The sequence below is a fragment of the Rhamphochromis longiceps genome, linkage group LG7 (assembly GCF_057381845.1).
Source record: "Rhamphochromis longiceps isolate RC_006_pf linkage group LG7, R_longiceps_female_GT1.1, whole genome shotgun sequence".
In the NCBI taxonomy this organism is placed as follows: Eukaryota; Metazoa; Chordata; class Actinopteri; order Cichliformes; family Cichlidae; genus Rhamphochromis; species Rhamphochromis longiceps.
In genome coordinates, this window is record NC_140563.1 from 2,693,148 (window position 1) to 2,716,177 (window position 23,030).

Consider the following 23,030-nt stretch of genomic DNA (forward strand, 5'->3'; position numbering starts at 1 on the left):
GCACAATTACAGCACTGTGGAAGAGCGTCTCTCTAATGTCTAATCTAATGTTTTTAAGACAGCGGTCTCTGGTTATTGTTGATCTTCGTGTCTGGAACAAATCTGTCCTCATCTACTCTGTTTAATCCCGCTGTGGCCTTTGGACCTCTCAGAGTTCTTTTACTGAGAAGAGTTGCCTGCAGCACCGTGGGGTCCAAGAAGGTTGTGGAGGCACGCAGGGACATGACAGATGTGGATGTAATCTAGATTAAAGTTGGGATTAAAACCCCCACAGGGAAACGGGTTACTGCCTGAAACTCAACTTCATCCAGTTGCTTCAAATAAGATTTATCTTTTTTTTTCTCTATTAATTCAGTGGCAATTTCTTTTGCTTTATTGTGGTTTTCATGCCTTAGAATTAAGATTTACATGCACATGATGAAATATAATGTATTTTACAAAGTTTTTTATCCATCTGTATACTCAGTAGGTAAAGACACATTGATATTATAAACAGTATATAATGGGGTTTTGCAACACTGATCATAACTCGTATGGACCATTATTCTAAAAGCAGCTACGGGGGATCAAGTATTCTCATATGTCTGTGTAGCTCATCGTCACAAATCATTACTGATGCTCAAAAGTAAAGTTCAGTCCAAAAAGTCACTTACACGTCAAAGACAAGAAAGATGAATGTTTGATAAAGACCTTTTCAAGGACTTTCGCTTTTGAGCGGCACTTTTTAAACGACTAAAACATTTTATTCTAACTTGAAAATGTTCTAATATTTTCTCTTTGCAGAAAGTTGCATTAAAAAAGTAATATCATTTAGGATGTTGGAGCCAGCAGGGTGTTTGCTAAATAAAGCTAAGCCCTTTAATTTTTTGTACAGGAATCAGCCCATTGTTTTATGAAGGTTGTGTGGGGTCAACCCTCAAAAAATATCTTTGTGTTTTACATTTTTATTTGACCTTTCCAGTCAACACATCACCGTTTTTGCATTAATAAGGCAAATATATGTAGAAGAAGACACGCAGACACGGAGGCGAGAAGGCCATGAAAAAAAAAGTATATTTAGACAGTCTGTGTAGAACAAAAAACGACTGTTACTTAGCTAGCCGGTGGTCACGTGCAGGTGTTTAATGCAGTTTCAAATCATCATGGTAAGCTAAGCTAATTACATCCTGGCTCTGTCTCCATACAAACATAACAGCAGCAATAATCCTCTTACCTAACTCACATGGTTAGATAAGAAAATAAGAACGAGCATCCAGTGCATTTTCCAAAAAGGACAGTGCTCAGCGCAATTATCTGCTCACACTGTATCATTCTTATGTATCAATCTTAACAGGTTTTGATTAGCATTGGTAACAATAACAAAAATGTCTCAATTATATAATTTTGGACAAAGCAATGCTACGAGTTATTCAAATAAAGAAATCACACAGGAGGGATCAGAGGAAGACTTTTGTTAAGTTTTAAGTAAGTTTTCTATATAAAGACCTATTGGCCATGCTTGTAGCCAGAATTATGTAATGTAGTGAGGGACTGACACACCAGAGGGGAACACAGCTGAACCTAATTAGACACGACGAGACACAGACCTTCAAAGTAAAACAGGAAACTCACAAACTGTTTTACAAACACAAACTCAGAGGCATGAACAGAGCACAGAAGGGAGAACACTAAAACCTTAAGAACTAATACAAAATAAGAATCAACACAAAACACAAGATGATATCAAAATGAAACACAAAACTCTGGGTCACCGATCCAGGACCATGACACTTTCTCTCTTTCTTGCACGGATAAACTGTCTCTCACACGCCTACTTATTTTTTCATCCATGGTTTTAGGGGGAGTATTTCTTGCTCATTGACAGTCGAAAGGTCGCTGCATGCATTCATTGTTCCATGATGTGGGCGCTGAGGAACCCTTTGACAATGTGATAAGAAAGGCTGAACAAATAAAGTTAACTTGAAAAATGTGTATGTCATGCTTCTGGTAAAATAAGAACGGAGGTGCACAGCGTGGATGTGGTAGAGGTGTTTGGATGGAGGTGAGGATTGGGACTCAGCATACAGCAGATGGAGCATCTGTCATGTATGTCGCTTCTAGCTCTGTGCCATTAAAGAAATCTCAGCAGACGCTTATTACAGTTTTGGGGAAGGAAGAGAAGAAGAAGAAAGCTTGATGGTATAAGTCTGTCATGATGGTAGCTCAGGTAGGCCCCAAAGTCAGGCTTTGCCATTATCCAGAGACATCAGCTGCCCTCACTGCCAGTCAACATCTACTAATGCTTGGCACTACTGTTTAAGCTGATTTATCCTGCACACAGTTCTGTGCATCTGCAAGTTACTTTGCAACCCACCCTAACCTCACCTCTTTTTTCACAACCCTAATCAAGGTCATTTCTGTTTTCATTCATTCTTTCTGTTTTCTGGGTCTTCTCTCAGCTGGTCTCATGCCCTGCAGCATTCGGTGTATGTGGATGGGTATGGAGCTGTGTTACCCTTGCCTTATGCATTTTATATGTGGATGTGACGAATTGAAGATCCCCAAAACAGTCACACCACCAAATACGTATAAGTCACTGCAGATGGAAGCAGTCCCAATACAAAGTAGGATATTCTCCCTGGTGGTTAATACACGTGAAGTTACATTTACCAATATGGTAAATCATCCACCCTGGCAGAAACTTTTAAAGAGCAGCTCAGCAGATTATCTGTGTGGTATGTGTTGTTTTTTTTTAAAAAAGGTTAATATTTGGTGTCACCATTTTTCCATTAATTTTTTTAAAGATGATAAATAAACATACAATGCTTGAAAAATTTATGAGACCACCACTCATTGTGAGGTTTATGCCACAGATGCCCTAAATTAATGCTACTTATCATTACCAAAATCATTTTTATGTTTTTTTATGGTTCACATCGTACAAACTCTATAATCAAATTGTATCCAACAACTTTCAAATGTACTGTTTTAAAAGATAAGCTGAAAAAATGGCAAAGCAAATGATTCATTTTATACCAAATTACGCTTATTTAACTGCAGAAGAATTGGGGTTGGTGGTTGATTTTAATTGGTGATTAATTTCTGACTGATCAGAGAAGTCTTTCCTGGCTTTGGGTTTAAGAACATGAATTTTGTAATTTGCTTAAAAGATAATGATGTAATTTTCTCAAATATACTTAAATTACTGATGTTGTCTTGTTTTATGACGTGTCTGTGAAGGTCCTCAGTCATCCAGGTCATCGTAGTCTAAGGAGCTTGCGAAGAAAAGCGTCTGGACTTCTTTAAGTTGCTTGAAGACGTTTCACCTCTCATCCGAGAAGCTTCTTCAGTTCTAAGGTCAAATGGTGGAGAGTCCCAGATAGAAACCTAGTGGGAGTTTCCCCCCACAGAGGGACAAAAGGACCCCCTGATGATCCTCTAATCGCCTGAGCCAAGGTGTGAAACTGGGTGTGGGTCCCAATCAGCCAGAGTTTCGGGTGTGTTCATTGTGAAACCTGGCCCCACCTTATCATGCGAATTCCTGAGATCAGATGGCCCAGGATGTGAGTGGGCGTTAAGGCGTCTGGGAAGGGATCTCAAAACTGGATTATAGATGGCAGAGAGTTGGTGTCGTAAACCCCGCCTCTGTTCAAAGATGGTCGCTCACAGTGGACATAGATGGCTTCTTTCACTCCTCTTTCAAACCATCTGTCCTCTCTGTCCAAAATGTGAACATTGGCATCCTCAAAAGAGTGTCCTTTATCCTTAAGATGCAGATGGACTGCTGAGTCTTGTCCTGTGGAGGTGGCTCTTCTGTGTTGTGCCATGCGCTTGTGAAGTGGCTGTTTGGTCTCTCCAATGTAGAGGTCTGAGCATTCCTCGCTGCACTGTACAGCATACACCACATTGTTAAGTTTGTGTTTTGGCGTTTTGTCTTTCGGGTGAACCAGTTTCTGTCTGAGCGTGTTGCTGGGTCTGAAATACACTGGGATGTCATGCTTGGAGAAATGCTTGTTTTATGACATATAGTCAAGCACTGTATATTGACATATGCTACAATATTCCTTATAAATTACATATACATATGCATGTATCATAGCACTTTACCTCAGTTAATGAACTGAGTGATCATGTTGAGACTTATCAGATTTTTGTCTGGTGTCATGCTGAGGGGAGACCCACCAGTCTTCAACAACCCAAACTCCCAAAGACCCAAGAGCCACGTAAGGAGGAGAAGTAGCTGTTTAATATTCAAAGCCAGCTTTGCTTTCATCCTACATTTGTACTGATGACAGCTAAGGCTACAGTTAACTGGTGTTAGCTTGTCGGAGGTGCTGTAATTTTCATAGTGAAGCTAACACTTGAATTTCAGTTGTTCCACAGCCATGAATTATTACAGGTTCAAGACAGCAGTGAGAAAAGGGTATCGTATGTGCTTGTAGGGACACGTGAAGTGAGCTGCTTGTTTTAATCCTTGGAGCAGTCCTTGTGAGTAGATGTGCAGATTTTGATTTTAGAAGTATGATTATTTTTAACATTTTTTGTTCTGGAATAAATAAAGTTGAGAAATATTTCATACTACAGGTATTACTGGTTGTAATAAGGTCAAATTGCAAAATTGTAGGATTTTCACCTTTCCTTTTCTTTTTTTGTAGCAGTTTTACTTCAGGGAGGCTGCTGCTAATGTGGCGAGAGGGTGATTCTTGTACTGCAGAGATGTTCAGGCCGGTGGTGCAACTGAAGTTGCTTTGCAGCGTCATCTGTATGACATCTTTTTTTCAACACAACCAATTTGTAAATCTCAAACATTTTCCTATATAGCAAATTTTACCTTGATGTGAGATTATGCACTGATTCTGTGATGCTGGGAAATCCCCCCACTGAGCATTTCTCTTCTTTGTTACAAGAAAGAATTTTCTTAATTCCCTCCATGTCATGAGATAGGATAAGCTGGTGTTTGATTTTCCACCATAGGCATCATAGTTGATGCACACCATAAGATATATGGTAAGATATGGATCCAATTAAACTGCACAGGCACAGACTATCAGCACAGAAATCCCTACAGAGGACATATCCCACCATCTAGATAGAGAGCACTTGGCTCAGACCGCAAATGTAGATTTTAATCAGCCGAATGAGTCTTTCTCGTGTCCCAGTGTGTTTTCTCACTCTAATTTAAAGGAATAAAATGGAAAAGGGAAGAAAATGCATTCTGCCATTAATGTTCGACTGTAGGGACACTGAACCAGTTTGTTCCAAACAAAACCAAAAAAACATGAATCTCAAGAAAAAGACAAACACAAGCTGTTGTTGATGGGTTTCTATGTGATTTAATATTTGAATATTTGTTAGTGGGAAATCAGAGGATTTGTGTAGATTTGATAAAAATATAAAAGACAGAAAAAGGAGAGACAGAGGAACATCAGAGAGAGGGAGTGGACAGAGAAAACAAGAGTCTCTGTAAGTGTCTTCTTATCTAAAGCCAAGCACATTTTTCTGCTCCATAGTGAAATGAATTATGTGCCCTTTATTACGTGGCAGCTTGACTTGATGGTCCACTGCCCTTTAATACCTTATAATAACAGAGGACTCACACAAACACGCTCACATAAAGACAGTGAACTTGGTAAAAGATTAACACAAACATGCTAAAAAATGTCCTGGAAAGCTCAGGAGGAGGGAAGCTCAAGTAGTTACAGTGAGGCTCGTAATAAAAAAAGTCCTTCAGAGCTTCACAGTCTTCGCAAGATTTGCAGCAGATTTTATTCACTGAAGTATTTTATCATCCTCTGCAAAGGCGACGTTTAGTGTCTGTAAACATTCATGCTCTAGCAATACCCCTGATTAACTCTGCTTACCCAGGACCTGCAAGCCAGCACAGAGGGACAGAAAGGGGAAATCAGCCGGCCAGACCAGCATCAAACTGAATATAATACAGTCGTTAAACATTCCTTTTCAGCTGTGTTGAACTCAAAGATTACCTGAGGCTAACCAGATAACTGTTTACAAAAACCAAACCTCCTGTTACCTGTGGATACAAATTAAAAGGGAAGAGGAGAAACAACAATGCAAGTAGGTAACATGCATACAAACAAAGGCTTCTGTACAATGAGGCCACCAACACATAATCCACATCTTTGATGTATAAACCCGGTTCATTTAGGATGCTGTGTAAAAATTGAATTCAGTGATTTGCAAATCTCATGAAATTATATTTTATTTATAACAGAAAACAGAAAACATCTCAAATGTTTAAACAGAGAAAATTCACCATTTGAAGTTATCTTTAATATTATGGCAGTAACACATATCAAAAACGTTAGAACTAGGGCTGCCACAAACGATTATTTTGATAGTCAACTAGTCACCAATTATTTTTGTGATTAGTCGATTAGAAACTACATCATTCGGATTGTCTACATTCAAAGGAACTACTTCCTCTTCCGCCTTCATACTTATGTGCGAAATACGCTGTATTAATGTCTGGCAGCCGCTGGCGCGTGAACTCACAACAATGGCTGAGCATAATTGTGTGGACTTATTTTACCTCCACAAACAGCTGAGACGTGGTTCACGATACATGTGGCAAAAAAGTGAGGTGTTGTGGCCATACTTGCCAACCTTGAGACCTCAGAATTAGGGAGATATTCAAAAGGGCTGTTGGGGGGGGGGGGGGGGGGAGGGGGTGATAAATACATTTTACAGTGTTTATTTATCGGATAAAATACGTTAAATGTCACCGTTATTATTGGCCGGTGTTCTGGGAATCCATCCTACCTGGAAAAACATCCTACCCAATGTACCCGGCTTGGAAACAGCGGGGGTGTCCAAATTCAGAGGCTGCTTCCACCTGAGGACCCGGCCTTTCTAAAGAAAGCCGGGTAGTACGTCACGAGCTCCCTCGGTGGAGTGAAACTCTGCCGTCTGCTCCTTGCTATCTAAAATATAACCGGGCGCTGACTTAAACTCTCGACCGTCTCACACTTCTGTTTAATCAGTTTTCTGTTTGATGTTTATTCAGCTGTGTGAAAACCCTCGAGGAACCCACCCGAGGGATTAATAAAATAAAATTAAATTAAATCTAATCACTTTAATCTCAGCCAAACCGATTTACTCACGAATAAATAAAACACTGAAGAAGCCAAACAAGAACATTTTTAAGTTATCAAAGTGACTTAAATATCATGTTTAACCTGAGTAGTGAAAGCCCGCGGGGGTTTGAAGATGATGTGTCGGCTCAGATATTTGAAGTTCACACAGCTACATTCTCACCTGAAAATATGTTCAAAGTTTTTTTGCGACCCAGAAAGAGAAATAAGAGTAATATTAAAACTAAGTAGCTGCCGTCATTGTTGGAAACTGGAATTCGCTGGGCCGCGCTATGAATTCTGCGATATGGTTTTTCAATTTTGTTGTCCGGGTGGAAAATCGGAGAAATTCGGGAGAATGGTGGCTCCGGGAGATTTTCGGGAGGGGCACTGAAATTTGGGATTCTCCCGGAAAAATCAGGAGGGTTGGCATGTATGGTTGTGGCAACATCACTAACCTTGTCACCTCAGAGTAAATCATATCACAGAATATGACGAGCGTTGAGACGAACTGAAGAGGAGGAGAGGGACAGGTGCTGCTAGGGCGAGACAGACGTCTCTCACAGGCAGGCAAGGTGGTCAAATAGCACAACTTCAGTTTTTTTTATTTCTTTATGATGAACTCTGCATTATTAAGTGATAAGAACAAGTAATCTGATGTCCTGTAATCATTATGATGCTATAATTTGAGATACAATAAATAAAATACGTTTTTGTACAAAGTATCGGATCAGTATCGTCGATACCACCCTGAATATTACTTGGTATCAGATCGGAAAGGAAATCAGTGGTATCGCACATCACTACTGAGCAGGGCCACGCTATGAATTCTGGGATAGGTTGAGCCACGAAGTATTCACCCGACCCATCCTTCAAATCTGGGGAAATGAAGGGCGCATTTGTCCAAGTCTTAGCATTTGGACAGTCTTCGTCGTGTCGCTGTAGCGTAATCAGCCTACAAATGCGGGTACAGGAGGATGCGGTTCCTGAATTTGGACACAGCTTCTTCTTCTTCGGGGTTTAACGGCAGCTGGCATCCTTGTACATGCAGTGCTGCCATCTTCTGTTTCAGTCCGTTATTACACTCTTAAATCCTGCTACTTATTCCTGCGTGTTTTGGAATCTTACAAAGCTTCAAACGACGCGTCGACTATTAAATTAGTCGTCGACGACATCGTGACTAGTCGACTAATGGTGGCAGAACAAGGCTGTTTACCACTGTGCAGCACCCCCTCCTCTTTTAACAAAAGTCCATGAATGTCTGGAAACTAAGGAGACCATGTCACAGAGTCCCAGCATCTTCTGAACTGGTTTTGTTACCAAAGTTACCAGATGTGCCTGCGGACACATATAAACTTGAGTGACATCCCATTCTTAATCCATAGTGTTCAATGTCCCACCCTTTGCAGCTATGACATCTTCAGCTCTTCTGGGAAAGCTTTCCACAAAGTTGAGGAGTCTGTTTATGGGATTTTTTTTCTTGCAGAAGTGCATTTGTGAGGTCGGACACTGATGCTGGAGGGGGCAGCCTGACTCACAGGCTCTGCTCTAATTCATCTCAAAGGTACTCTATCGGGTTACTGCGCCATGCTGGAATTCACTGAGCTCCTGAGATCAATCGCTTCTTTTATAAATGTGTGGAGGTGCTTAGGTGCCTGGTTTTTTCCCCGTTGGCTATGGAAGTGCCTGGAACTTCTGAATTCAATGATTTGTTTAAATAAACCTAATGAACACAACAAAGTGCTGCTAGTCTAGTCTTAACTGCAGGGGAAAGATACTTACTAGCATCACATTGTTTGAGTGTCCCGCTTAACACGACTGAGTCAAGCACAGGAGCCAGAGTCAGGACACCGGTGCAAGGTTTGTGATCCCCCCCTTGTGTGAAAATCTTTTTTCACATTTCTATAGATATATATCATCCATGGTATCCACTGCTATTGAGGTTGAGCACACTTAATGGATAACAGGAATAGCTCAGTAGGTAGTGTTTGTTTTGTTCCATATTCATATTCATCTAATTTCATCAACACCACAGGAGATTAACAAAAGAGCCACTTGTTTGCACTCCCAGGTCAAGAACCATTACCATTTTGCATATGTGTTAAGAGATAACATGCTAAGGTTCTAGAAATGGTGGGACAGATTATCTGGTGAACACTGGCGTGTTTGCACTGTCATTGGGGTGGCTGTGGCTCAAGTAAATAGCTCCTTTGCTCCTCCTGTGTACATGTCAATATATCCTTGGACAAGAAGATGAACCCTGAGTTGTCCTTGATGCTTTCATTGGAGTGTGAGTGTGTGAATGTTAGAAAATATGCTTAGGCATGGATAAAACATTATATGAATATATGTGTGATTAGATGAATGAGACTTGCAGTAGGAAGCACTTTGAGTGCCCAGCAGGAGTATTTGGAGTATACTGCATCATTAGCATGCACAGCTCATAGAGCATCTAGCAAAATTGTGTTATTTTGTAATGTTACATTTTGTAACATATTTTCTGTAATAAATTAGTTAGTGGTGCAGTTTCTATGACGGTACAGTCGCAGAGATGATAGAACTCTAAATATTATGCAATTCAAAGCAAATAGTCCATCAAAGAAATAGCATAATGGGAAGCATCATAGCCTACTGAAGCAGTGGGAATGTTCAGAATTCAGGGGAAGTATTCCCCTGTGAAATCGTTATTTAAAAAACAAACACTCCAACACCAGCTGATCCCACTCTTTAAGTCCAAGCTTCCAACTCATTACCTGTAAAGACTCATTCCTTGTGTTTACAGGTAACACAAGTGTGAGCAACCTTGTGCTTGTTAGCAACCTCCTGCTTTAACACATCTTTCACCTGGAGACCAGAGCAAGACACGAGCAGGTGAGGGCGAACCATCCATTTATTTCAGATTCGGTTTGAACTGCTGCAGATTTTTAAATATTTTATGAAGGAATGCTAATGTGTCTCTTTGTACACTAGTATTACTGTGAGCGAGAACTAGCATATATGTCAAGTTGAAATTATGGAGTGTAACAAGGACATAAGCCATTCAAGAGCACAAAATCATTTGAGTCCAATTGAGTCATCTTGTTTAGTCCTGTTTGATCTTCTGCTGGAAACAACAAATTAGGTTTAAAACTACAGGTTACAGAGTACCGAGAGGCAGAGAAAAAATGTAAATGTAATTTTTTTTAATGAAGACATCAGACAATAGCCCACTCGTTCTGTGAGTAACTGTGATCTGATCCCATGCTGTGCAGGGAATGAGACGAGACAAGAGGGAAGAGAAAAAGTAAAAGTTGTTGCTCATTTTCGCTCTGTGTGTCTGTTAATTTAGTTCCTGCAATATTTCAAACTGGTCATCTGTGGCAAAATCCTGAAAATTCCAGTGATTTGGCTTCGTTTTTCTGAAGAATGATAGTGGTAAGTGCTAGACTCGCCAACAAAGACTTCCTGTGACTAGTTTATGCCTGCCTGTTAAATCCTTTCAATGTGAAGCAACGGGAGTAGGGAATGTTCGGTTTGTGCTGGCAGAAGCTTAATCTGTAACACTGTTACTAATGTATTACATTATTTGGTGTTTGTGATGGAACCTTTTTTGTTAAAAAATGCAACTCTTTGCCAAACTAATGCAAGAATGTGGCATCTCCCAGGGCGTGCAGCACAAAGGCTGTGAACCACAAATGTATTGTTTTTATCACTGAAATGTTTATTAATGAGGTTTACAGGTTACTTTGAGCTCTTTATCAAACCAAACACTGCTGATTATTTTTAATGTAAAAAAAAGGGCGGTGGGGGGTGGGGGGCAGTAGAATAGAAGACTAGAAGACCTGAGTTCGGTTGGCTTGTTCTTCCTCCTGTCATCATCAAAAACACTGCCATCTGGGCAGGCCCACACACACCTGTACTTTCTGGGAGTTTGCCACGGAGAGGCAAGCAAAGACTGAAGCATTCAAGCAAAGGTGGAGAGCTGGGACAGAAGGGTGATGCAAGGAGAGACTGTCCTTCAGGTAGACTACAACTTTTACTCTCTTCAGCCCATTTACATGGTTGGACAAATACATAAAAAGGATACAGAGAGTGATTTTGGAGCAGAAACATAGATGGAAGTGAGTGAGAGAGGCAATACTTCTTTTCTGTGTTCTACCAACTTTTCTCCATATAAAGCTAACTCCTACACCAAACCCGTGTTATCCCCAAGGGGTTCATATTCCTCCTCCACATATGGACTGAACATTGTAATTCCTGTGGACGCCCGTACAAAGCAGCCTTGGGGCAGCATCGATGCACCTGTTCATGTGGCATGAATTAACCGACATCTACATCAAAAGGGTCAAATCTATACCCCCCAGGGCATGTTTTGGCTGAGTTTGCGTGTATCTGCAGAATTTTTGACAAGGCTGTCAGCCACTCTCCAGAGGAAGCCCCTTCCAATTCCCCCCTCTCTTCTTCACTCACTAGAATAATTCACACTCAGCTATAAACAAAACCGACTGCCAAACATTCTTGGGGGCTGAGTGTGTGGAGAAGATTGAAAGGATATCTGCAAGTTTTTGAGGTGTGTGAATGTGGGGTGTGTGCTGCAGTGTGTGTGGGTTGGTGCGAGTGATTGTGTGATATGGTTTTTAAGCAGGCTTGAATCCTAAATGATCATTGACTAAACTGTTTTGTGAAGGAGAAGGAGACGAAAGAGTGGGGAAGGTGCCAAGGGCCAGTTTTACAGAACACGACCAGCCTAAAAATGAGCTCCAAAGACATCTTTCAACTCTCACTGGCTTGGGAACCTTTAGTGCAGAGTTCACAAACTCATTGGTCTTTAATTAAAACATCAGAGGCTAATCAAAACGATGCCCTGTTGCATATATGAATTTATAATGAACTGAAACATATTATCCACTTTTTCTTTAGCTACAAGGACATTTGGAAACTGGGAAGATAAAAAATACCCAAAAGATTTAAATCGCTCTTGCAATCCTTGATGTGGTGTGTGTGTGTGTGCGTGTGCCAAGCCTCCAGTAGGATCTGAGTTAAGATTTGTCTTTCATTGCAGACAAACAGACTGACCGGTTGAAGTTGATTTGCCGGACATTTGGCTGCACTGCTAATCAGAGAGCAGGAATGAGGTCCAGTGGTCTGATGCCAGCAGATTCTTTTCCTGTATGATTACAATCTCTTTGTTCTTTTCCAATGACCTTGGCTCATCACACAATCGAGTGTCTGATTGCATCACACGTAGCCCCCGACTGCCTTGTTAGCTTTCATGGCCATTACTGCGGTGCATGTGTGAGTGGCTGTTGGACGCAGTTGGTGTGCATCGGGGAAGTTCTGTCTTGTCTAATACTCTCATTGCTGTGTGTTGGTGACATGCACAAATGTTAAAAATGCAAATTTACGTTCACACAGCTAGTGTGAGGCAGTATTGATTTAGCTGGGTGGCAATTTGCTGCTAATGACACAAAGAGACAGACAACCATTCACAGTCACAGTCACACCTGTGGGCAATTTAGAATCCCCAGATAATCTAACCCCACAAACTGCATGTCTGTAGACTATGGGAGGAAGACGTACCCAGAGAGAACTCGTGCAAACCTCATATAGAAAGGTCTCGGCCAGATGGCAGATTCAAACCCAGGACCTCCTGGATGTAAGCCACAGTGCTAACCACTGTGGCTCTGCTACCCATTTACCAAACTGTTGATTTAATTACTTCCAATGGTCCTGCAAGCAAGCGCGAATGTGAGTGTAAATTATGTCTGTGTACTGGCCCTGTGGAGGACTGCCTAACTGTTTGGACTGTGCCACAATGATGGCCACAACCAGAAGATGGGTAAATATATGGATGGATGGTGCAATACAAATCTTTTAACTGAGGCTAGTGTGGCTAAAAATAGTGCACACAGAGGAAGTGTGTAACTAAAACACCTGTTGCATTAGAAGAGTGAGAGGAAGCTGGCTGTCATGTAACTTCTATGGGCTTCTTTCAAAGCGGTGTTCTGCATTTCACTTTTGTTGCATCACCATCATGACTGGAAATGAAGAAAAAAAGAAACAACAGTAAAGCTTTAGTCAGCATTTCAGTTAGCCGTGCGTGCAGCAGAATGAATGCAACGCTGGCCATGAAGTATGCTACAAATTTTCCCTGTAGCATTGTGCTTTTAAAAAACGTAACATGGCTCTGGATTCCCTCATAGGCACAAAGATCTGAGACTGTGTGTGAAAAACAGAAAGTTGACTTGTTTGGTGACGTGTGGGGGCAGCCTGTGCAGACAAACACGTCTCTGCTGCAATAACAATAACAGACATGAAGCCAGATACAGTGAAGACAGGCATCAGAGTCCACCCTCCACTAAACAGCACAGTTAATAACACCACCCTGTGCACTGTGTCAGGATTCAGCAGCACATATTCATTATTCAGGTCTCCATCTCCATCTATACCACTATCCCACCTTCCCCAGCATAGATTTGTAATTCATCACCCATTCTTATAAATCTTTAATTGTTTTAAAGCACTCGTTGGTACGTGTATGTCTGTGTTCTGGGCATTACAAGCAAGCTTTCGCATGAACGTACAATTACTAAAGATACTCTAAAATAGACTGGGATAATTCTTCTGCTGATGTTACATAACAGGAATACATCCAGGAGAGGTAGACTGGTCTAAATTATTACCTGGGTGTTGGACAGATGCAGAGAAAGAAGATTGATTCTTTTATTCCATCCCCCACCGTTTCTGTCTCGCTAAGCTCTAACACCTAAACAGCACTGCCACGCAGTGACCTTCACCACAACACAGGAAAGCTATCTGAAATTTGAATTTACTGAAACAAAGAGTGTGAGTCATCCCCAAATCACATTTATGGATATTATTTTTGAAAATATCAAATTCAACATAGGTTAAGAGTACACAGAGTATATATACTTTTACCACTGACAGAAGATTTAATGTGATCGATGAAGCAGGAAGGATCATTTGCTTCCCTATTAAAGGAAGACTTCTCTCTTTGCTGCCGTCTGCTGACTCACAAGCCCACATAAACTTGGCCCAAACAATGTGCACTTGGCTTTGTAAAGATCCACACTAACAATCTGGCACACCACAAACATTGGTACCGTGCCTCTTTAGTGAACTGTAAAGCTCATAAAAGAGACAGTTCATGAGCAGAATTAATAGTTTGCCAAAGTTTATTGGCAGGTTGTACCACTGAGAGGTGGTTAAAGGAGGTTTACGAGGGGTTTGTCCCAGGTGGTTGTGGGATAATGATGTCACATTTGCATGTCCTTATTTTACCTTTGCTAATGAATATGTCCGTGGTACACAGGAATGGAGCAGATGAATCCAAATCCATCTGATTCAAACACATTCAAGCTAAAATATTATTTATTATGTTATTTTAAAAACAGCACCCGACTAAAAAGGACACCTCATGAATCAAAACTCAGTTTGCTAATTTAAGTATTTTCATTTGAAATAAAAAATATATTTATCTTTAGTTTTTCCCTTGAAGGAATCCATTACTAATCATGGGATGACCTTTTTGACGGGATCATATCTTTTTACTTTTACATGGTATAAACAAGTGTTGCTTTGAGCAAGCGTGCACTCCGGGCACCTTTTAACCAACCTTGCCATTTTCTCTTTGGTATATGACGCATTGATCAGAGGAGTCGTGTTGACTGTCTGCAAGGCAGCAACAGAGCAAACGTATCACTTGTGAAAGGACTTGCTGAGCTCTCAGCTGTGTTTTGACGTGCCCGGCGCAGAATACAGTCTCAGTTGTCTGAGCTTGTAGCTTTATCTGCATGTGTGGGTGGTTATCATGGACCACATTAATATGGTCTGTCTTTATTTGTCTATTTTTTTTTTACAGATTTCATTATGTTGCGGTCAGAATGTACATGTATTTGAGGGGTGTTGAAACACACAACATCTTCCCTATTGAATGATACTGCTCTATTAAAAGTAGCACGCAAGGCAAAATCGTGGTTTTAAAAAACCCAGGATGTTACAAACAAGTGTCAGATTTGGGGATTTGATTGAGAAGCAAATGAGAACATGCGTTTGAACGTATCGTAGTGATTTGTTAACTGCATGATGGACGCGTCACACTCGTGGTCAGAAAGTTCTGAGTAAACTGAAGTAGCTAAGTTCTCTAATATGAAGCTCTTAACTGATTTACTGATACATTGTTTCCACCTTTGATTGTTGTTAGTTAGTCATTGATATTAAATGTTACAGAGAAACGCATGATTGTGTTTATGGTGTTACTCCTAGCGGATGCTAATGTCCGCATAGTAATTATAGTTTTTATACGTTTTATACGATTTAGCCGAGAAAGGAAAACGATGGCGTTTAAATCTGCACGTGATCTTTCGCTCTGAATGTCTCTCGCTCGCTCGCTCTCACACACACACACACACACACACACACACACACACACACACACACACACACACACACACACACACACACACATACACACACACACACACGCACAAACACGTTCACCAAACAGCTGATAAGACAAGTTTAATAAAACTTTGCCCTGCATGTGTCTTTGTTTTCAACATGTCCAGGAACCGTGAGGTACAAAGGTCTATCCAGGTTAGCTGTTCACATGTTGCTCTTAACCTTTTACATCATATTTAATCCTCTGCTGTATTTTATTCCCTATCTCCTTGATTCCTTTACTTAACCCCTTTTCTTACACTTATTGTCCATGCTTGACTTTTGCACCTTTTAACCTCTAACACGAGAAGACGAGCTGCATCTTTTCCTGTGTGAGTAACACCACTACAACCTCAGCATGTGACAAGCCGCTTATGCTTAACAAATCCCACCAAGCTTGGACGGCTGCCCCAAAGGAGGAACATCATGGCTTCATGCTGACCAAGAAAAGTAAGGTAGCAATATTATTTTACATGGATCACATGTAAAATCTAATGCTTTGAATTACACTTTCATTCATCTCATCTTATAATGTTGTTGAGCTGTTGGGGTCATGATCTGGATTTAGGTTCAGACCTCTTTCATTCAAATCCCACAGAAGGTGAATAATCTCCATAATTGAAATGCATGAAAATCCTCTGTTCTCTATGCACTCTGTGCAGTTTCATTATCGGTTTTTGTGTTATGTATGTTTCATCAGCAGAAAAGGGAACTGAGCTAAATCCTATCATGTGTGATAAATTGTGCTCTGACTGTCGTCCAAAGAGACCAAGAGACAAATAACTAACAATAGATGCACTTTACTGTTGTCCTTTTTGGACAGACGCAGAGAAAGATGAAAAATGTCCTTTTTCAGACTAAACGCTGGTTGGAATAAAGAGGTGTTGAATGTCTCGATTTATGACAAATGTTTCATGTTTAGTTGATTCAGCAGGCAGAGTGAGTATGGCTTATTGAAATGAAATGCTGCTTAGACAAAGACTAATCCAGCCCTCGAGATTTTAGTCTTGTGGACACACGTGGTGGTCAGTTTGAGGCAGACATCAAAGGAAGTAAATGGACTGTATGTACTGTCTCATGACCAAAGTTACATTGTCAGCGTTATCCAACTGCACCACACAAGTCATCGTTATCATCGGTCAGTATTGCTTGGTGGGAATTACAGCTGGAACTAAACTCTTAACCTAGGAATCAACATTCGCTCAGTGAGTGTTTATGTGAGGGAAAAACTATTAGAATCAAAAACCTGGTATTGACTTCCACAAGATTTTGCATCCTATCTGGATTTTCTCCATTACACCTGGAAATGAAACTTTATGTGGGATCCCAGTTCATCATAAAAGCTTCTCTGAGTTTTTGTCAGCGCTCTGTACACGAGCCAGGTACATATTACTCAAATATATCCACCCATATATTTTCTTAACCACTTATCAAACTGATGACAGCAGGGGAACTTGAGTCTAAGGGTGGTTGCCTGGTTGTACTGTTACACTTTCGAAGTACAGTGCTCTGTGCGAGGTTGCTGAAGTTGCTCTGTTTTTAGGGACTAAATGGTTATTGGAGACAGAATCGCAGCTCTGGCTCTCAGACATACCTGGGCTGGTCTTGTTGTTGCATGCATTAGTAATTCTGTTCACTGACATCATGATGTACATTTTCATATATTAAGTACAGCAGTTGGGTACTGTACTTAGAAGGTAACTTTTTCACTTAGTACTGACAAATTTTAGCCAGAGGTATCCAGATACGTCTTTGTGTTTAATGTATTCGTGTCCAAAATATGTTGATTTGCATCTGAAATTAAACAAGAACATCATTCAGATTTAGTAGCTGTTCTGAATATCTTCAGTGCAGAGACACCAGCCAATATCTGTTTACAAATTAAAGTCTCTTATGGAAATTAATATCTTGCTTAACAATTTGACATCAAATGTAAAAGCGCCCAAAAAAATAAATAAATAATAACATACTTGTTTTTCTCCCTGTAGATATTTGACTGTTTAAGGAGCCAGCGCAAGTGAACATGGACTCTGCATCGAGAGCTCAGAGGAGAAGGATAACCATGGCGGCAGCTGCAGCCCCCGACGGGGGCTACGCCTGGTTCATCCTGCTCTCCTGCTTTCTAGTTTTTGGTCTGACCTTTGGGGTCATTAAAGCATTTGGTGTATTCTACGTTGAGATACATCGATACTTTGAAACCACAGCAACAGGTACATCGTGGATCACCTCTATTGCGGTGGCTACCATTCACATTGTAGGTAACTATCAGCAAGTTTTTAATCTTAAGCATGTCTGTATTTAATACAAGCGTATGGAAGTGAGTGTGGTGAGAGTAGACATCGGAGCATCCCGACACATTTTCCTATTTTGACAGTATTATCTCGATGCGTTTACCCTTTAAATGCCCTCCACTTTTTAAGTTGTGGCCACCAGGTGTCGCACTTCTACAATTTAAAAAATGGTTAAACATTTGACACCCGGTTCTTTTCATGCTGAATGAATTCTACTGCATTAATCACAAAACTACCAGGAAAGTACTCAAAATAATAAGATATAATTTTGAACCCAACTGTTAGGATAGTTTGGTTATATAAATTATATAGCTGGACAATAAAGGACACTCTTAAGTCGACGATTAAAATTCTAAGCAAGTTACAGAACAGATTAAAAAGCATCTGTTATACTATGAAGTGTGTAAATGTTGTTATGGAATCAGTTATATGAGTATGTCCTATGTGTCCATTTGCAGCTCCAGTGGCATCTGCACTCAGCGCACGATTCAGCCATCGTGCTGTAGTGATAACGGGGGGTCTGATGTGCAGCTTAGGAGTTGTATTTGGGGCTTTTGCCAATAACCTCACTGAACTCTACTTAACAGTAGGGTTTCTAAATGGTAGGTGATACAATGCACACAAAACCAACCGAAAACACAACACAGAAAATATCATATTTGCTGTTTTTCTTTGCTACAGGATTTGGCTACGCTTTAACGTGGACGCCCACAGTGACCATGCTGGGCTATTACTTTGAGAAGAGGCGCCCGGTGGCAAATGCCTTATCCAGCTCAGGAGAATGCATTTTTACCTTTGTCCTCACCCCTTTATTTCAGCTGCTGATTGACAGCTTCTCTTGGAGAGGTGCTCTGCTGATCTTAGGGGGTCTGCAGCTTAACCTGTGCGTAAGTGGGATGTTGTTGAGGCCCCTGAAAGCCACCAAAGATCCTACTAATGGCAGTGAGATAAAAGCTGCAGAAGAAAGCTTGGAAATCAGATCAGTCTCTAAAGAGGACTTGGATGAGGTCAAGTCCAGCTGCCATGTAGGGAAAGAGCTGGAGGATGCTGATGAGTGGAGAGTGGAACTATGTTTTGAAGATCCCAGTGACAAACATGATATGACTGAAGAATCAACCAGCAGAACTAAGTGGACTGAACTAAAGAACAAAATTCTTCTGTATGTAGATTATACCCTCATTACAAATGCTCAGTTCATGATCTACTCTATGTTTGGGGTGTTTGCTGCTCTGGGTTTCTTTGCCCCAGCTCTGTTCCTGGTTCCCTATGCCCGCAGTAAAGGGATCGAGGAGTACCAGGCAGCTGCTCTTATGTCCATCTCTGCAGTGCTGGACCTCTTTGGAAGAGTGTTTTTTGGCTGGGTGGCAAACCTGAGACTGACAGAGACGGTGCGTTCAATGTAATAATGAACCAGACCTAGAACCATACTTTGAAAATCACATGATAGCAAAGTGCTTCTTATTAACAGTATTACAGATCAAACAGATATGCCTGTTGAGCAAGAAATATTGTAGGTGATGGGTGAAACAATAAGTAAATCATTACAACTTAATATCTACGGAAAGGTAAATAATGCATCGATACTTGGGATGTTCCCGGCGACTCATTGAGAAAAAAAATGTAACTAGCCCTCTAGTCTGAAACTAAGAAACACTCTAATGCACTGTTTCCCATTTCCAGGTGCAGCAGCTGACGGCTACAGTGATTCTGCTGGGTACAGTGTTACTGCTATGCCCGTTGGCTACCTCGTTTTCAGAGCTGGTTGCTTTTAGTGCAGTTTACGGGCTGGTGTATGGTGCAACGGTTGCCATTCACATCACTGTGCTGGCTGAGGTTGTGGGCATCCAGAGGCTCGGAAGTGCACTGGGGTTCTTCATGCTTATACGCAGCAGCGGAGGCCTGCTTGGACCACCTATTGCTGGTGAGTTTTTATAGTGAACACTAAAAACAACAGACATGTTAAACCTTCTGTGAATATCACAAAAGAAATGGATTTTTAACTTTATGTTGTTGCTGTGAAACTCATCCATTTAGGTGTTGTGACTGCAAACTAAAAGGTATAATTATTGAATTGTTGCTTTATATTAACATTTCTATTTGCAAAGCTTTAGAAACATTTCAAGGTCGCAGTGTCCCCTCACATTATCCAATACATAAAGTCTTACACAGTGGTTGTGCTTATGCATTTTTCTACGATGTAACTGCAGCGCACTGAAGCTCAGTGGAATCAAATGAGATTTTGATACCTTGCTTACATTCAGTACTGCTTTACAATTAATAATGGATTTCATCAAATGTCCATCTGACAGAATCCTTGTTATTCTATTTACACTTTCTTTTGTATTTAGAGGGCAAGTGGGTAAAAATCACATTATGATGCTACTTTATGTTTATTTTACAGCTGATCGCTTCCAAATATGTCTTTTTCTTGTTAAAGAGAGGCTCTTTCCCACTGATTTTTCCTTCTGTTACACTGCATTGCAACAGCAGCTGCAGTAACTATGCATGCAAAGCAGAAAAAAAGAGCAAAGAGATGACAAATGGCAAATAGACGCCTAACTGGAAGTGCATGTGTCCTTTTTTCAGCTATTTCATCTCACCACCTTGCCAAGATATATTTAAACGAGTTGCAAATATGCCATCATACATCTCCAGTAATCTGTCTGCGAATTTAATAAAAAAGGCATTTCTTGAACTAAATTACAGTAAAATGTTTTTCTGCTCCTCTCCTCTCTCTGTGCAAACCAACACATACCATGAGCCCCGCCTCCCAAATCAGCGAGGATTTAACCTGATTATGGAGGTTGTGACTCACATTCACACACAACACTAAAGAAAAGCAGTTAATAGAGATTAGAAAACATCCGGTGTGATTTGGCATGCAGACAGACAGATACGCTGCCTTTGGTGGAAGATTTATGGTTATTTGATTTTTCTTTAAACAAAAGAAAATGTTGCATAGAAAAATATCAACAAATACTTTTCAGTCCTCCCCCAGTTTCTTACTTTCCTGCTGACATTTAAAGAATCTTTTTTTTTATTTAACTCCCTAAAAATCTCTTAATTTGGATAAAAGTGACACCCCCCACATTTAAATGTTGAATTAAAGAACACGCTCAAGGCTGAAACTGACCTCAAATATAGTTAAATGCTCATTGAAGTGAAGTAGATGCAAATATAGCCAGTGGTGTCCTATTTTTAACTTAACATGGTTCCTCTGACACAGAGGCTATTTCTAACTACTTCTACTACTTTGATGACCGGAGACTTGATGGATTTTGAGGATGCATCAAAGATTCTATTTATGTTTCCTTCATGTGCGTCGCTGGCTTCATTGCCTTAGGATGAACCTAATGTTAGTGCAATCCAATTTCTGCCTCAGTCTTTTGCTTGTTCATGAACAATAACATAGCTTAAACATTGTTGTGTTTGTTGGTTTTTTGACAGCGCAGGTGAATTCCAGTGATGAATAGATGTTGTCCCACTTCTACTTTTCCTTTTAGGATTCTTCATTGACAAGATGAGTGATTATGGGACAGGTTTCCTCATGGCAGGGGTGTCTCTCATTGTCTCTGCCTTGTTCCTGCTCCTCCTCCACATAACGAACCGAAGAGGTCAGGGCACAGCTAACAAGAGCCAGAGTACACACAAGGACAACAAAGGACAAAGTCTAGGAGGGGAAGAAAAAGAGGAGCAGGACATGACATGATATTCTGCAGTTGGTGAGTTTAAAATGGTGACTGAGCCAAAGATTGCCATCAAAAAAGGAAAAAGAAGAAAGCAAGGACTGGCAAGTTAAACGTCAAAAACTGTCACCCTGCCATATGTTGCTTTTACGTACACAAACGTCACACAAAATTTCCACTGGAAATAAAGAAATTGTCATTTTGTCATTTTGATATAAACACTTCGCAACCCTCTGTTTACTTTTCACAAAGCACAATTTTACAAAGCGATCTGTCTCGTTTTTGTTATTTTCAGTGTTAGCAGTGTCAGTCCTGCAGGCGTGTTTGCAGTCAGTGGATAGGAACAAATGTATTGGGGTTTTTTAAAGATGCATTTGAGATTAATTTCAAGAAAGAGCAAGCAGAAACACATGAAAGGGCTAACCGTTTTTAACTGAATGCTCAATGCTTTTTGTACCAATAGACTGACGAGCATTTTGTACGCTCCCCGAAGCACTGGTAGAAAACACTGGGCTGACTCGTCTGCACAAAGCTGTAGTAATGATAAGATTTGACCTGACCGTTCACAAGGTCATTCTCATATGTTAATAAATACAACTTTGTTACTGAACGTCTTTAATCCTTGTATGGATGATGTGTCTGCATGGACGAGTGCGGAGCCGCTACTTTTAAAATGCAACTATGGCTCCCTCCAGTGACAAGATACTGCTATTGCATTTGCAGCCTTCCTAACTGCAGCACTGAGCTGAAAATGCTGATACATACAGATCACAGAGAGGATTACAGACTATTGGGGGGGGAAATTAGTTGCAGTTAGTTGTATGAAATCCTAAACTGTGTGAAGCATCCTCTCCTTTACTTTCAGGCCCCTTGTAAACAGCCCAGACGTTATCTGAACTATTCAAAGCTTCAACATTGGAGTTTGAAACCCACCGGGATTTTTTCCTGTCCTATGCTGTACAATTTTTGGTACATGCAAACCCTGCAGTAATGCAAACACACAGTAACGAGTGTAAATAAATACATCCCTCTTCATAAACCTGTAATAACGAGATCCAAAGTGAGGTTTACAAGCAGTGGCCCACACTGGAATGCCCCCACACTAAGAGGCACAAGATATGCAGACTCACACAGGCCAACACACACAGCAAAGGCAAAAGGCTACAGAAATGAAAACTCGCCACAACAAGAGAGCTGCTCTCAGAATACCACAAAGCTTTGATCTACCAGACAGGAACAAAGACCTAATCCATGTTTCATAGGAGCTCTACATGAAAACCAAACACACACATTCATTCACACACACTCGCAGGCACACAGTACGCCGTGGTTGAGTGCCAAGAGACGGATGCGACTACCTATCGTCAGGAAACGGTTATTGTTTTCTGAACTGAACAAATGTGCATTTTCAGACCAGTAAAATCAGAAACTAGGGCGGGTTATGCAGTTTTCATTTTCAGTGTAAGGACTGGTTTATTGAACCAGTGATTTGCAGACCATATGAGAGCCATGCAGTTACACGTTGTTCCAAATTTTCACCAGCT

At 40.7% G+C, this 23,030-nt stretch overlaps 1 protein-coding gene across 1 annotated transcript; it reads left to right on the forward strand.

Moving 5' to 3' along the window:
* Positions 1-17,532: 17,532 nt before the first annotated feature.
* Positions 17,533-21,586, forward strand: LOC146664490 (monocarboxylate transporter 13). Its single transcript, XM_085411022.1, has 5 exons — positions 17,533-17,767; positions 18,259-18,402; positions 18,482-19,188; positions 19,481-19,721; positions 21,304-21,586. The coding sequence occupies exons 1-5, from the start codon at positions 17,533-17,535 to the stop codon at positions 21,507-21,509; spliced, it is 1,533 nt and encodes a 510-aa protein (XP_085267148.1). The 3' UTR covers positions 21,510-21,586.
* The last annotated feature ends 1,444 nt before the right edge of the window (positions 21,587-23,030 follow it).

What these genes read in the sequence shown, in the direction of transcription:
- LOC146664490 (XM_085411022.1), top strand. Translation starts at nt 17,533, where the DNA reads ATGGACTCTGCATCGAGAGCTCAGAGGAGAAGGATAACCATGGCGGCA. An exon ending in AACAGTAGGGTTTCTAAATG is followed by an intron (nt 18,403 to 18,481) that starts GTAGGTGATACA and finishes TCTTTGCTACAG; the next exon opens with GATTTGGCTACGCTTTAACG. An exon ending in GCTTGGACCACCTATTGCTG is followed by an intron (nt 19,722 to 21,303) that starts GTGAGTTTTTAT and finishes TTTTCCTTTTAG; the next exon opens with GATTCTTCATTGACAAGATG.